Below are 16,918 nucleotides of genomic sequence, written 5' to 3' on the forward strand. Positions count from 1 at the left end.
TTTGCTCATGCTAACTCACCTACAGAACAGTACGGGTAGTCTCGCCTCATTGGAGCATTTTTTCGGTTATCCAAGCTATTTTTCAATATTATCGGATTTATCTGTATGACTTCATAATTCCTCATATTGCCACGATTAATTTTCATGCCAAAAGTATTGTTGGTCTCCAAATTGTATAACTTATATTTTGACATGAATGCAACATACGCTTAAGCATGACTTTTTGTGTCTTTTGCCCTACCAGGTTTCCACCTAAGCGGCACAGTAACGGACCCCGCCACGCCCTCCACTCCGGAACTTATATGCAGCGTCAGCGTTAGCTTCGATCGCTGCAAGATCACGGCGGTAACGTGCACGTGCGGCAACAAGGACATCTTCTACTGTGCCCACGTGGTGGCGCTGTCACTTTACCGAGTACGCAAGCCCGAGCAGGTCAAACTGCACCTGCCCATTTCGGAAACCTTGTTCCAGATGAGCAGGGACCAGCTGCAGAAGTTCGTGCAGTATCTCATCTCGGTCCACCACACCGAAGTTTTGCCTACCGCGCAGAAGCTGGCAGATGAGATCCTGTCGCAGAACTCAGAGATCAACCAGGTCCACGGTAAGTGTGGAGAGGCAGGTATGGATATACAGTATGTGTTAAATATGCAAACGCTCAAAAGAAATTCAGATTCAGGCATTAATGGATCAATACTTTGACCCCTGGAGGTGGTGTAAAATATAGAGATGTACACCATGTTTGTTTTCTTGCAATGTATTGATTATTTGCAGATATGGTTGTCATGGGAAAATATCACATTGGTATATTGGGAGATACTTCACTTAAGAGTGGTTGTTTACAGTATTTCCGATTTTTACTTCTCGTCTATGTGCCACATAGGTGCCCCGGACCCTACAGCAGGTGCCAGTGTGGATGATGAGAATTGCTGGCATCTGGATGAGGAGCAGGTTCAGGAGCAAGTCAAACTCTTCCTGTCACAGGGAGGATACCACGGCTCGGGCAAGCAGCTCAACCTGCTCTTCAGCAAGGTCAGGAGCCGCCGGCGTTGCTCCACGTTCACATCATATCCCCACACACAGCACATACCCCGACCGGCGTGGCTGCACATCATTCACTCCCCAGAACCACCACCAGCACCACTACATTAACAATAATGCAGTCACGCCCTGATCTTTTCCTCGGCTTCTGGATAAGATTTTCCCTCTCTAGTGCTCTTATGCTCCCTCCTGAGAAGAGATCTTTGTCCTATAAGTAATCTCAGACACACATTGGCACTTACAAGTAGTGTGCTGTCTCTCAACCAGTGCTAATTGCAGGAATGAGACAGCAAAAGCTTTTACACTCCCAAGCCACAACATTAGGTACACCTGCCTATTTTTTTAGCTCTTTATGTGTGTCCAGTGAGTGACTTGTTTGTGATTGCATCCACATTGTGTATATATGCGTGTACATGACATGCCTCCCTCCCTATCTCTCTCTCTCTCTCCTCCCCTGTAGGTGCGAGAGATGCTGAAGATGCGTGACTCCAATGGAGCGAGGATGTTAACACTGATCACAGAACAGTTCATGGCCGACCCTCGGCTGGCGCTGTGGAGACAGCAAGGCACCACCATGACAGACAAGTACAGACAGCTCTGGGACGAGCTGGGTAAGGCACACACAAACACACACGGTGCAAACACACATACACACGCGTCACAGTATGCACAGTCATGCACACGTTCAACAAGGTGGGTGATGGGACCCAGACATCACCACAAAGGCACACATGGACATGTTTCATTTGTTTGTGTGTTAGACAGCCCACATATTTGCAGCTACACACATAATTTCTTCGTGGGAAATAGTCAATTTTAATTATCAACATTTTTTATAGCACATGGGACTTTATCAATTATCACTCTTACGTTTTTCCCCCAACATTTGACTCAAAAATATGTCAGTTTTAAACAAATTAAAACATTACCTTTGTGTCTGCATCACCTTCCACAAACATGGGTGACACCGATGCAACATCAGACATCTTGGAAGTGCTTCAACATGTGCAATACACTCCACAAACATGGCGGACATTGTGCAACAAATTCCACAGACACAGTGGATATGCTACAACACACATTCCTCAAATGTGGCTGGCATGCAGCAACATGCTCCACAAACACTCATGTAACGTACTCCACAAATATGGCCGGCGTGCTGTAACATCATCCCATAATCATGTCTGGAACTCGGTCCACAAACATGGCTGACACGCTGTAAGACATTCCTCAGGCATGGTGGACATTCAGCATCGCACTCCTATGTTGTGGCCAACATGCATCCTCAAACATGGCCGACATGCTTCAATAATTACTCCTCAAACATGGCCGACATTCTGCGACACACTCATCAAACATGGTCCACATGCTGTAACATAACTCCACAAACATGACAAACATGTTGCACTAAAAACACAACATTTAGCCACCAAAATACTCAAGTTTGCTGTGATTTCACGACAAAATTTGATTACGTTCCATCAGGTCCGTTGACACCTAAAATGTGCTTGTCTTCGGTGCTTGTTGTTATTTGATGTCGTGTATAGTAGTCTTGTGACAGATGCTCAAACAACTACAACAAATGTGACACACACAGGACCGCCGCCATGTTGCATCCGTCCTTTGTTGTCTGTCTCATGTCTTAGCTCTTGTTGTTGACAATGATTTCTTCTCTCCTTTTGGTCTCGTTTTGCACTTTGTTTGGACACGCGATGATCTCATCTCACGTATTTTTGGAAGTGGACGTGTGTGCATTGGCTTCCTTTTGAAGTCAACACTTCAAACCCCTTCTTGCTGAGTCCTTATCGCTCCCTGTGATGTTGGCTGACTGCTGCTGCTTTTCTCTCCCTCTCGCCTTCTTCCTCACTCTTTTGTCTCCACTTTTTTTTTCTGAGCTGCAGCTCCTCGTCTTCCTGCAGCTCGCTTGTCCTCTCATGTGTCTCCTCGTCCACATCAGCTCCTTCTTTGCTCTTTCATTTGTCATTTCCTGCTTTTTTTTCCAGAGCTCTTATGTTTCACTCCCATTTTTCTGGGGCTCTTGTCCCGTCCTTGTCTTTGCCCTTTCTCCCCAACTTCTTTACACACAGAGCGCACGTCTCCTTCAGTCTTGAGAGCGAACATCCCAGAGTGTTTTCTCGCAACCCAAGAGACTCAGCCATTTTTCATATTCTGTTTGTTCCAATTTACTCCAAAATGATGTGTGCGCAGTCTGTGTTGCCTCGGGACGAGTTAAGTCCTTTGACAGAGTTTTTTGTGGGTTACAAAATGAGCACTATAGGAAAAACTGAGCAGTGCCACACTTCTTTGAAAGGCACCCCCAAAATGTAGTTATGACGTACGCTCTGTGTTTTGTCGTCCAGGTGCCCTGTGGATGTGCATTGTACTGAACCCGCACTGCAAGGCCGAGCAGAAGTCGTCGTGGTTGCGGCAGCTGCGCAGGTGGAACAGCGTGGACGTGTGCCCCTGGGAGGATGGAAACCACGGCAACGAGCTGCCCAACCTCACCCACTCGCTGCCTCAGGGTGCCCATGGCAACCAAGGTTGGTCAATCATATATTTTTAACTCCACAGGGTTGTTTGAACACAAAACAAGTTAAATACCACACCGTCAACATGCCATTACCTGCAAATAAAGCATGTTGTTAAAGTCAAACCTAGATCATTTGCACATCCTGCAATGGAACCCCTATTTGGTCCCCCGTGGGTAGTGGGTCGGCCCCATATGGCTCCTTAGGGCTATTCTTGACCTTTGAGCCTTTCCTCCAGGCTAAGCCCCAGAGTGAGCCCCCAGTAGGCTTCAGCCAGGTACCTTTCACTTGCCTCCAGGATGCTTCTCCTGGTGAGGTGTTCCGGGCATGCCCAACCAGGAGGAGGCCTCAGGGCAGACCTAGGACATGCTGGAGGGACTAATATGTCTCACAGCTGGCCTGGAAGTTAGCTTCCGGCAGCAACGCGAGCGGCAGCTCTTCTAGTAGCTCAGTCCCCATGTTTGTTTGGTTTTTTTTGCTTTTGTGCTGTCATCTTCCTTTTCAGCCAGAATCGTCACTCACTCGGGGCACATATCGCCCACGTTAGTGACACGTGCTGTTGGAGTCCTGGTGATGAAGTGCCCCCAACCTTGTTATCCACTAATGAAAATAGTGCCTCGTCCTTAACGTGACTACTACTTTTACTACTTTTAGTTTTACTTCAAACCCCCAATATTCTCTCTTAAGCACTTCTCGATCCTCTTAGCCAGGCATTAGGAATCCATTTTGAACTCCTACTAACAAGTATTAACAAATATGCTTTCTTGCTGATGTTTTCCTCCTCTGCAGAGATGCGACCCCACAGGACTGTGTTCACACGGGCCATCGAGGCCTGTGACCTGCACTGGCAGGACCGACACCTGCAGCACATAATCGACAGCGACCTCTACGCCAACTACTGTTACCACGACAACCAGGAGGGCTCCCTCTTTGACTCGCGCGGCTGGCCCTTGTGGCACGGTGAGAGTGTGTGTGTGTGTGTGTGTGTGTGTGTGTGTGTGTGTGTATGTGTGTGTGTGTGTGTGTGTGTGTGTGTGTGCGTGTGCTTGTACAGTAAGTGCAGAAATACACCGGGTTCAATGGATGTGATGAACTTTGCCTCTTTCGCTCTCCATCAGAGCACGTCCCCACAGCCTGCGCCAGGGTGGATGCGCTGCGTTCCCACGGTTACCCCCGAGAAGCCCTTCGACTGGCCATCGCCGTGGTGAACACGTTACGCCGGCAACAGCAGCGGCAACTTGAGCACTTCCGCAGGCACAAGAAAGGTGAGTCTTCATCATTTTGAGTCCCAAATTAAATATTCAATTCTTCCATGTTATTTATGCTGATAGATGCTCGCTTGTATTCCTCTCAGAGTTGCTCCACAAGGGCCACACTTCCATCACCAACATGGAGGGCTGGGTGGGACACCCCTTGGATCCCATCGGCACTCTCTTCAGCACCCTGACTGAGTCAGGACGAGTGGGGGAGGAGGGATCCAACACCTGTCTGGACCTCTCAGGTAGTGCGAACAACACTGATCATATATTATGTACACAGGCGATCGGCTGTGATCGGTGTTGAAAGGCATTTATTGGCGTATGGCGATCACGTGATGTTTCACCGAATATGCCCGATACTGATCGGTGGCCGATCGGAGCATCCCGAATAAAAATAGCTTATAATTAATTGATTTAAATACATTTAATAAACATTTTATAGTCGTTTTCTCAATATGAGCAATTAGGGATTCATTACAAAAACATTCATGATGTCCGCTCGCTCGCTTTCTTTTTTTTTTTTTTAACTCAAATTTAAAAATGTGTTTTGGAACATGTAAATATTTGCACTGCAATTTTATTGTGTGGAGCCTTATACAAAGTATTAATTCAGTATTTGTCCTTCTTGTAAGAAATCTGCTTTGGTTTGACTATATCCAGGTGGTTCTCGGTTTAGGGCATTCCGGGGTTGCGTACGCACACCAATAAATTCACGAAAAACTTAATTGCCCTCCGTAAACATGAGATTCGCTCCAGAAATAATTACAGTGCGATGCGCCGCGAAACAATACATTATGTGCTCACCAGCGGCTACACTTAGCTTGATTGTCGCGGCCATCATTAAGGGTAAATGATGATGATGATAGGTGACGTCTACCTAGACGTTGAGGTGGTCGATCAACACACATTCAGGGCTGATGTCACACTGACAGACAGTCAGAAATCATAAAACTCTTTTAACACAACGGTACTCATAACTGCCAGGTCACAGATCCTATGAAAGTGACAGTAATAATAAAGCAGTGTGGTAGTTTTGTTATCGACATGGAAAGGGCGCAAGGTCTTTTATTTTGTATTACTGTTTGATTTCCGTCCATCCATTCATTTTCTTCCGCTTATCCGGGTCCGGGTCACGGGGGAAGCAGTCTCAGGGAAGTCCAGAGTTCCTGCTCTCCAGCCACCTCTTTCAGTTCCACCGGAAGGACACCGAGGCGTTCCCAGTCCAGCTGTGAGACATAATGCCTCCAGCGTGTCCTAGGTCTGCCCCGGGGCCTTCTCCCGGCTGGGCATGCCCGGAACACCTCGCCAGGGAGGCGTTCGGGAGGCATCCGGACTAAATGCCCGAGCCACCTCGACTGGCTCATCTCGATATGAAGGAGCAGCGGCTCTACTCTGAGCTCCTCCCGGATGACCGAGCTCCTCACCCTTTTTGATTTCATTCTTGCATTTAGTGTTTTATTACTGTATTTGAAGTCCTTCATGTGTTCTGTGTACAGTGTGAGTGACTTAGAAGTTAATTTAGGTGTAAGATCCGACACACCAAAACTAGCAAGGAAACCCCGATGTAACCCGAGAACCATCTGTAAAAGGGTTATAATAATAAAAATAACTCACCTTCGTGCCTCTTCCCAGACTGCTCCAGCGTGGTGACACGAGCGGACCTCCAGCGGCTGCCCGTGCAGAGACTGCTGGGCGACGGCGAGTCGTACGTGGCGCTGGCGGTGGAGACGGCTCTGATTGGCCTGGGCCAGCAGCGGGTGATGCCGGACGGGCTGTATGCTCAGGAGAAGGTGTGCCGCAACGAGGAGCAGCTGTTGGCCAAGCTTCAGGAAGTGGAACTGGACGATTCGCTGGTGAAGATCTTCCGCAAGCAGGCCGTCTTTCTGCTGGAAGGTAAGCAGAAAATGGACTTGCATGAACTTGTGTGTGTATAAATAGATTCATTCGAAAACACATCCTTCACTGGGTCTCACTATTTATTATGCTTTCATTTTGTGGTGCAAATCGAGGCAGAGCTGACCAAAATGAGCTCTTAGCCCTGCAACACCCGCCCCATTGTGTCAGCACACACGCACACACACACACACACATCTATACACAAGTGTGTTCATTTACGGTGCAGAATGCTATAGAAGGGTGGAGGGGTAGCACGGTCAAAATCGGACTCCCGTCCCCACCCAAACCCCTAATCCGCACCCAAAACCCGGGGCCTGGCACGACCACCCACCTCTGGCTCTGTTTCTAATAGAGACTGAGGCCCCCACGCATCCCCTGGAGGGCTGCAACTGACGCCACCATCTGATGCGGTCTGTGGTAGAGTTTTTTTTTTTTTCTTAAATAACCCACCAGAGATGACGGGAAGCGCCATGGGGACGGGTGGGGGAAGAGAAGATTGCAAGTCCAAGTGTACACACGACCATATGGTTTTTGACATCGTTTGTTTAAAGGCAGCGTGCCTTTGACTCTTCTAAGCCAGGCCACTTCTACACTCTGATAAGTCCATATGTCTTTTTAAACACATCCAAGGGTCAAAAAGAATCTGTCCATCTGAAAGCACATCCACAGGTTCTCAAACCAGCAGGTGGCACTATAACGCTGCAACACTTGGCAGCCTGAAGAAAGTAATGTCAAGAAAAGGCATTATAGCACATTATAGTACAGTTGTCCCTCGTCACGTCGCGCTTCAAACATCGCTCCCTCACTCTATCACGTGTGATCACTGTTTCATGGTTGATTATGGCCTATTATTAGTCCAAAAATAATGAAAGACAAGTCACATGTAGTATTCTGGTCACTAGGTGTCAGTGATGTTACATTGAAGAGACACATTACCTTACATTACCTTAACACCGCATGGTGTCAGCCATTGCATGTCCGACATGAAAACAAGTTCTCCTCCCATTCCGTGTGGAAGTGGTACATTTTTGGCTTTCTTACTTTGTTCTTCTTCCCCACTCCGTTTGAAACCTTTTCTTAATTTTAGAATAAATAAATTGGAGACATACTGGTTAGCTCGGTAGCATGATAATGCTTAACGTGGTGGCCATCTTTTGTGTCCCTGCAGTGATCCCATAGCCTGCGCAATGTAGTGTAAACAAAGAATCATAGGAGTGTACATAAAAGGTGACTATAGGGGTGTTATTTCATGTCTACAGGGCTCTAATAACGGAACTAGGTTTTCTATGCTCTAACTACAAAAATATTCAATTTATTAATATTGAATCCTACTTTGCGGAAATTCACTTATCGCGGTCGGGTCTGGAACCAATTAACCGCAGATACCAGATAATGCTTTGGGTTAACAATGAATATTTCTCTATCAGGATTCACCTTAAAATGTAATGGTTTCTTCTATATTGGTCAGCTATTTTTACAACACAACTGTTCAATGTGCCCTGCGATTGGCTGGCGACCAGTCCGGGGCGTACCCCCCCGTCTCTCTCCTTAAGTCAGCTGGGATAGGCTCCAGCATACCCCCGTGGCCCTAATAAGGATAAGTGTCATAGAAAGTGGATGGATGGATGTTCAAACAGATATACTGTCAATAGAAACACAGATGAACACACATTCTCTAACTAATTCTCTCTTTGTGCTTTCTTATTTTAAATGTCTGTGCTCCATCCTTCATTGACCCGAACATTCTGTTGTTTCACGCAGCTGGCCCATACTCTGGCCTTGGGGAGATCGTCCACAGAGAGAGTGTTCCCATGCACACCTTTGCCCGCTATCTCTTCACCTCCCTCCTACCTCATGACGCTGAACTGGCGTACAAAATTGCACTGAGAGCCATGCGGTGAGTGACCAACGAATGCCTCTCTTTAATCCACCACAATGTGCGTTTTGCGACAGAATTGAGTACAGCATTTTTCATGCAATGCATCCTCGAGTACGTACAGTATTTGAGAGTAGTCAGTGCACAGCTTGTACAACAGTGTGGATTTACCATCACAGCCATTGTTGTCTAAACTGCTGGCAACGAAAGTGAGTAGCAATTGTGTTTGGTGGTGATAGCATCCTGGTCTGGGGCTGTATGAGTGCTGCTGGCACTGGGGGAAGCTGCGGTTCACTGAGGGGAACATTAATTCCATCATGTACTGTTACATTGTGAAGCAGAGCATGATTGCCTCGGACCCTGTGCGATCTCGTTTGTCGTATGGCGCATCTGTTTCTCCACACACACACACACACACAAAATGTAAATATCTGTGTGAAGGGTGAAAAAAAGTACCAAGGTCTGGACTTTGGGGACCTCCTAGATGACTACAACACATACAGTAAGAATGAATGTTAAACAGTTCATCTCTGCTGAGTCATCCCTGACCACGTTGGCAGCTGTTAAAGCATGAGAGCACTGCTCTCGGGTGACTCAGCATCGTTAGCCACTCAGCTAGCTCGCTCTGTCATTCTGCGGCCATTAAACGTCAAACATCTGCACCTTCTGTTGGTGGGACATCTTTACAAATGAGCCCAAGTGCTTTGTCAGAAGCACCTGCAGTCACAGCAGGTTAACGGTGATTTCTTTTTGTTTAATTATGCTTTCTTGCGTTTCCATTAATCACTTTTAAAGTGGATTCATTCAGGTTTGTGGGCTACGTCCACTGGAACAGGGATAGTAAGAATGCTGGTGTGTGTGTGTGTGTGTGTGTGTTGGCCTCCGTCCGGCTTGTGCCTTCTCGTGGCCCGTGTGTGATCTCTCTATTTTGGGACGTGTATGTGTGTGTATCCATGTGTGGACAATGTGTGTTAATCAGTCTGCGCTGCTGTGTTTTGATGTTGTGACTCACGGGAGCTGGATCAGTGAATATTAATTACATTAATGAGAGTGTAATTAGTGTGGCTGTAATGAGGAAGAGGGAGGTGTGCGGGCCAGCAGGGACTGGGAAGTGTGGGAAAGATTGTTTGTTTGTCTCCGCAAAGCTGGCGAATGATAAGTTGATCAGCAGGAAAGTTGCATTTTTTTCCCAGCGAACAGCGAACACATCACACTGCGCTTCCTGCAGCTGGGAGAAATGGCTTAATTGAAGCGCTTGCTGCAGCTTTTCACTCCACCAAACTTATATTTTCCCTGAGTCAGCCTCCTTCACTTGTTACTCCTCCATCCTCACCTCCTCTGTGTGCTCCCCCCTGTGGTGTGAAACAGGCGATTTAGAATAATACGGCCACTTATGGGTGCTCCTGGGAGCCAGGGGTGTCTACTCAGCACATAATGAATGTGTGTAATGTAGCGTAGTGTAATACGAGAGCATATAGCTCAGCGCTCCCACGGGACGGCGGACAGTTAAATATAGAGGAGGAGGTAAAGGAGCCCGGGCTATTTTAATGGCCCCATTATAACATTATCATTGATACACGCAGAGGAGAAAGAGACTTTTTCACATTACGTGCTTTTTGTATTTGTCTTCATCTGGCTGCTTCACGGGAGCTGTGTTTTTTTTTAAATTTTTTCCCAGAGAGGAGGTGTTGGCGGCTTTTAATCATGCGCGTAATGAAGCTTTTTTTCATGAGAATTTGGTAGGAGCTTATACAAACGTAATGCATGGTAATAAGTAGACATTTATTACTCGATAAAGCTTTCTTTTTAATGCCCTACCTGATTGAAACTATGGCAAATTGTGTCATTTTCGGACCTGCAGCAAAATGGAGTGCACTACTTAGCTGCAACCAGCAGAGGTGCTGTTGAGTCAGTCTCACCTAGTTGGTCTAAAAAAACTTCACATCAGTGATATGAATTTCGAACAGGGGTGTCCAAAGTGTGACACGGGAGCCATTTGCAGCTTGTGCCTGTTTTTTTAAATTTATTGGCCAGCGTCACATTCTAAAAGTATAATCTAAAAAGAACAAAAATACCTACAACATTAAAAATCATCAGTAATTATACAAGAATAAAGTCAAAATAGTAAAAGAAAAAAGTTGTACTCTAACGCATAACTCAAAAAAAGTCGTAATTTTACAAGAATAACGTTCTAATATTATGAGGAAAAATAACGTAATTTTTGTGGCTTTTTTTCTTGAAATTTTTGAAAATTAGGTTGCGGGAAAGGTTTAAAAGTCAAAATACTATGGGAATAAGAAGAAAGTTGAAATAGTTGCAAAAAAAACCCCCAACAGCAGAAATGGGAAAAAACAGCTGTTATTTCAGGGAATAAAGTCAAAATATTAAGATAAAAAAATTGTATTCTAATGAGATTTAAAGTCTCAATTTTATTTTAGTAGCATAGAGTTGAAATATTAGGAAGGAAGGAAAAAAACACTTTTTAAAAGTCGTATTATCATGAAAAACATACAAAACAGAAGGAAGTTGTAATTTTGGGGAAATTAGGTTGGGGAAAAAGTCAAAACATTATGGGAATAAAGTAATATTATGAAAGGGAAATTTACATGATGTCATTTAAGAAGGGAGTTGACTCTACTAAAATATGCATTCTCACCTAAAGCACAAAGCTGAGATGCAGTTTTTCCCCGGAAATCTATACTGCATAATAAATTTCAGTATGTGCCCCTCGGTGGAAGAACTTTGACGACCCCTGATCTAGATGCTACATGCACGCAGACATCATTTTGAGTGACTGAGACTTGAGTTTTGTGCCATCTAAAATCAGTATTAATTGAATCTACTAAAAAAAAAAAAAAAAAAAATTCTGGACACTCCTTGGCCTACAATTGCGTCATTGCATTGTTGCATCATTCAACAATGAGCTACCGCCCTTTGGAACTGGCTAAAGCAGTGGGCTCGCTATTTGGCAAGGAGGTACCTGTAGCCGTTCTTATCAAAATGGCTTTAAAGGACAATAGCAACTCGGTTTTCGTTATTAATTTGTTCCAAAAGGGCCGACAAAAACCAAAATCTACAAGACCGAGGCGATTTTTCCCAAAGGAAATCATGTAAATCCAATTCATCCATTCAAGACGCCTAAAAATATGAACACAAAATATAACTATACTTTTACATGCAGAAAACAATAAGAAATCATTAGAAATGACAAATTACGTGGGCAAATAAACATTTCACATATTTTTTATGTTAACTGAAGACTTGTTGGCAAAAGCGGCAAGGAGCGGAGGAGGAGGAGGAGAGGAGGGTTTGCCATCTTCGTACTTTGTGATTAGTTTTTTCTTGAATTCAGTAATGAATGAATTCAATAGTGTTTCTCACCTTCTTTATCAAATTGCTGGCACTCTCAACTTGTTTTGAGCCCATGGTAGTACAAGGCAAACAGATTAGTTTGTTATCAGCAATATTGTACAAAAACTGAAACGGTGATGGAAAAACAGGTCAAATTTAGACTAAATATTTTGTCCAAAACCGAATCATACAGAAAATGGGGCATTCAAAAACCCAGGTTTGACTGTCCAATTGCTACCAATATTTAATCAAAAATGAGTACATTATTATGTTATGTCTGGATTTCAAGAGAGTTTAGTGTTATAGTTGTCCTATTACAAAAGAGAAATGCAAATAGTAGCCAAACTTTGGACGCCACAGCCGTAGGTGGAATGTAGCAGAAAGCGTGTCTTTAAACTTAAAAGTGTGCATTTGAAGAAGCAGCAGCAGCAGCAGAACATCCTTCTTATCTACACTCTTCGGGAAGCCAAGGAGCCAAATCCAAAGCGCTTGTTATCATATTAGATTTCCATAGGAGATACAAGACTTCCAATGCTAATGAAGCTCGATCCTCGCTATAATCCGCAACCTTTGATCCGCTGCATAATCGTTGCCAACACAGCACTGTTTGTGGTAGAGTGAGGAGGAAGCGTGGCAATGTTAAAGCAATGACACTCACAGGCACACAATGCAGCTTTCACATTTTGGCTTTAAAGGAAAACTTGAAAAACACTTTTTTTGGGAATTTTGCCCTTCATCCACAATCCTTATGTGAAACATGAACACATCTTTCCTTTTGCTGCGCGTTCTAACGAGAGAAAACAAATTAGTATGGGCCAGCTAACACTGCACGTCATGGGAGGTACCTATTTCGACTATGAAGCCCTCGAAAAAAACCTTTAAGAACGTTTTATCATTTTATAAACATGCTGTGATCATGCATTAAAGGGAGAGTTAGGATTTTTTGACATGAAGTTGCATGACATCCCCATCAGCAGTGTAGTCCAATAACAGCGACTTACCCCCCACTTGGTCTCCTAAGTCCAGTTCTGGTCTGATTTCTGTGATGTAGAACATAGTTCCTCTTAGTTTCTGGGGACAATTAAGTAAAGAGTCGCATCCGCGACGGAGCCATTTTGTTTACGTGTGTGTTTCACAGCTAAAGAAGATCTGTGTCTCCTAGCACAAGACCTGTGCTCAGGTCTTAGGCAAAAAAAATCCTGACAGCAAACGAGCATCTTGTTGAGTCTTCGTAGGGAAATTAGAGCCAGTAGTATCCACTCTTAGGGCCGTCCCGTTGCGGTGGCTTGAGGCGTTGTGAGTGACTCGTCGTGTTACTCCGCCAGATAAATGACGTTTTTCGTGTTAGCTGCTACGATAACAATATCACCGTAGCTTGGTTAATATACTGGTCAGTTATGTAAATGGAACACCGTTGGCGTTTTTTGTTAGAGCTTGAGCATCAAAACAGGTACCTCCCATGATGTGCATTGTTAGCTGGCTCCTACTAACTTGTTTTCTCTCGTTAGAACGCACAGAAAAGGGAAAAGAAGCATATAGCATAAAGGGAAAAGAAATGTGTTCACGTTCCACATAAGGATCGTAAATGATGGGTGAAATTCCCCCCAAAAAAGTGCAGTTTTCCTTTAAATTGTGCCCTCACCTTTCATACCGGATGTAAAGCCTGACGGTTTAGCTCCTGTTTGTGGACGTTTAGCTTAGCCGAAGAATGAACACTTCGGGAATGATGCGAGAGAAGATTTGTCTAAAGCCTAATTTACATTTAAGGTCTTCTTTAATGCTAACGAGCTGTTTGTCCACTCCTTTTCCAGACAGAGTGCATGTCTCCCAAGAAGCGCTATAGTGTACACGCTTACATATACACTGTCACTCGGCACTCACAACAACATATCATTAAAGAGTGGGAAAGGAGGATACACATTACAGCAACACACACGTGTAGCCATGTGACTTACATGACACGCACATTTTAAACAGCAGCATCATGCTAAATCAGCCTATCCACCAAAGAAAACCAAAATGATCAAACTTGCAGCTCCCACGTCTAACTGACCGATGAAGAGGCGCCAGGCTTTATTTTAATATGTGTAGCGAAACCTGCCCTTTTTTTATTTTTATTATTTAAAGGTGCCCACTGAAGTGGTGGCCTGTAGAGGGGGCGGGCTCATGTAGCTAGGGGCGTGTTAGAGGCGGTATCATATCCATAACGAAGTCGGGTTTTCATTCATGGCGTCATAAAAAGCCGGCAGTTCGAAGCCGACCGTTTTCTCTCAAAAGTAGAGCAACCAAATAGAAGTGATGATAGATTTTCCTGCAGTCGGGACACATTTTTGTTAGAACGTCATGAAAATCACATCCTAGTAAGTACACAAACTCTCTGTGGCTATGTTGTTACCTTGGCAACCAATGCAGATAGGTTAGTACGGTGTAGGTAATCCCTTGTTTATCGCAGTTCATTGGTTCCAGACCCGCCCGGCATGAGTGAAGTGGGATTCCTTCTTTATAAATGGAATATTTTTGGAGTTAAAAAGCTGTTAACAACCTTCTAAGTATGTTCTTTTAACACCCCTTAACCACCTTTACACTCGTATTACCCAATATGGTAGACATGAGAGTACATAAGGCATTTAGGACGTACATAAGACAAGCACTTGTGTGTGTTGCAATAAATATGTTCCCTAGGGGACCAGAGAGAGTGGCGGACAAAAAGAAGAAAGAAACACCGAGTGACTAGGGTAGAATACTACGTCAGTGTGTTTGAATGCATCTTTTGAATGCCTTCTAGTTGTATTTTAGTTCATTTTGTCATTTTTAAGTTGAAAATTCTCAATTTAGGCACAAATAAGTAACATTAGCCTAAATATGCATGCTTTGACTAATAATTGGTCGTATTAAACCACAAAACAGCACGACAGCCGTGAAATTCGAACAACAAAATGTCGAGGAACGACTGTAAGGTGTCAGGGTTCAATTTACGTAACAAGTTGGATTTGGCTGCAGTGTGAACAAGGCAGCATTCCCCAAACCTGTTCCAACTGTGGAATGTCGCTGCATGAGGAGTACCCTCACAGAAGGGAATCCTACTGTACTTGTACTTGTTTTGAATGCAACCTTCCCAACTTTCCACATGGAACAACAGCCCGGCATGGATTGCCTCTCCCCAACATTTGGAGGAGGTTATTTTCCTGCCATCCAGACCTCTTCAGCTTCCATCCAGTGGAGGCCTCTGGCTCTCTGGTGCAAACCAAACACAAAGGATGGAATGTTGATGAGGCCTCCATCTTCTTTTTTTTTTACCCAACGCTCCTTTTTTCTCCTTTTCACTGTGCTACACCCCAGGAATCTTCCAGAAGGCCCCAGTGAGGTGGAAGCTTTTAGCAGCTCTTTAGATGGCGTGAAGATGGAATGCTTTGCAGCAAATGTTCGCACTGTTGCAAGAACGGCAACAGTGTGTTTGTCGCCTTCCTGCTCCAGTATTAGTTCATGTGTTTTTTTTTGTTTTTTTTTGGCACGTGCCTTCACTTAGGAGGCAACTGGTTCACATGCATGTTGCTCCACAATTGAAACTTGGCATTTAGCATCACATTGCTTTTACCAGGCAGCTTTGATGTGTTTCAAAAGGGCAGGTTTAAGAGTGTGTGTGTGTGTGTGTGTGTGTGTGTGTGTGCGTGCACGCGCTGGCCCTTTCCTCCCTTCCTTTGCTCATGTGTGCCGGTATTTGTTTGATGTGTGTCCAGCCTTACGCGGCTGGAAGGTGAATCCCTTAATTTCCCCGTGGACTCAATTAGCTTTGCGATTGGTCGAGAGAAGGCCAGGTTGCTGCCTTCTGAAGCGGAGGAGACCTTTTGAAAGTTGAGGCTGCCAGTGAAGCGGAATAGGAGATGAGATAGCTCGGGCTGGGCCGGAGAAGACTTGGTTCTGTCTGTGATGATGATGATGATGCTGATGATGAGAGAGTGAAGCCTCTTCCTGCGCTAGCAGGTGTTGCGCAGCTCTGATTTCATTAGGACCAATTAGAGTGGAGAAAATACTAATTAAACTCTGGTTTCTAGGTGATTAAATAGCAAGTTGGGGGTAAATTGCAGCGATAGGCTAAATGTTATATCCCCCTGTGATTCTATTTTAGCTTTCTAGTCCCTTTCAAATTGGTAAAGATTTTTTTGTTCTACCAGCACACTTTTTCTTCATCTGCCACCGCTACCTTTACTCTTTTTATTTCATACCAGTTTGCAGAATGAATGCACATGAATATACCTGTGTATCTCTCTTCGTCTTTCAAGCAGCCTCGTGGGCATGGCTTGTAGTTTTTGGGCTAATGGGGCACAAATGATTGTTCTCCGTGAATTCTGCTACAAAAACATGTCACATGACCAGTTAGTCTGCATTGTCTAGCGAAAAAGTGGTTGTTGCTGTCAATATTTTTTTACAAAAGCACATTAGCAAGTGCAGGGTTGCCCCAACTTTTCCCACCGAGGGCCGCATGCAGAAAAATCAAAGGCTGCAGGGGACCCCTTTTCATATGTATTATTTCTATTTTATTATTCTATAAAAAGGCTCAAAAATATATACTGTATATTTACATATATTTAAAGCAAACGCTTTGTGTTATTAATTATTAGTATCAACATGTCAGTTTTTTTTCCTTTAAAATTTTGCCTTTTTCTCAATTTTCCCCATTTTTTTCAGTTTTTATTTTAGTGTTACATTTTTTTCTGTACAGTGTGACACGGGCCGCACTTTGGACACCTCTGAGCTAGAGCCACCTTTTTTGGATTTTGACATTTTCCAATTATGAAATTATCAATAATCTGTTATTAATAAACTGTCGCCATCAGCCAGTGTTTTTAAGCAACATTTTGACAGGTTTAGTTACTTTTAAAGGGTGAAACAAAGTTAACTGCAGTCTCCAGTAAAATAAAAATAAAAAAAAAATACTTTTTTTTATAACTGTCCAGGCAGTGTAACTACAT

The 16,918-nt window shown here is 44.2% G+C and overlaps 1 protein-coding gene and 1 long non-coding RNA gene across 3 annotated transcripts in view; one reads left to right on the forward strand and one right to left on the reverse strand.

The window, feature by feature from the left end:
* Nucleotides 1-16,918, forward strand: part of LOC129180047 (zinc finger SWIM domain-containing protein 6-like) — a 62,931-nt gene that overhangs the window by 40,310 nt on the left and 5,703 nt on the right. Inside the window, exons 2-10 of the mRNA XM_054774066.1 lie at nt 245-601; nt 881-1,029; nt 1,499-1,649; nt 3,399-3,578; nt 4,356-4,526; nt 4,685-4,831; nt 4,921-5,067; nt 6,458-6,718; nt 8,483-8,618. Of these exons, the coding sequence (XP_054630041.1) occupies nt 245-601; nt 881-1,029; nt 1,499-1,649; nt 3,399-3,578; nt 4,356-4,526; nt 4,685-4,831; nt 4,921-5,067; nt 6,458-6,718; nt 8,483-8,618 (1,699 nt within the window). The remainder of the gene's footprint in view (nt 1-244; nt 602-880; nt 1,030-1,498; nt 1,650-3,398; nt 3,579-4,355; nt 4,527-4,684; nt 4,832-4,920; nt 5,068-6,457; nt 6,719-8,482; nt 8,619-16,918) is intronic.
* The window catches only part of LOC129180054 (uncharacterized), a 48,033-nt gene continuing 37,048 nt past the window's right edge, over nt 5,934-16,918 (reverse strand). For both annotated transcript variants that reach the window (XR_008570093.1, XR_008570092.1), the window contains one exon: nt 5,934-6,711. This is a non-coding gene — a long non-coding RNA (uncharacterized LOC129180054). The remainder of the gene's footprint in view (nt 6,712-16,918) is intronic.

This window comes from Dunckerocampus dactyliophorus, chromosome 4, assembly GCF_027744805.1.
Source record: "Dunckerocampus dactyliophorus isolate RoL2022-P2 chromosome 4, RoL_Ddac_1.1, whole genome shotgun sequence".
NCBI classification, from domain to species: Eukaryota; Metazoa; Chordata; class Actinopteri; order Syngnathiformes; family Syngnathidae; genus Dunckerocampus; species Dunckerocampus dactyliophorus.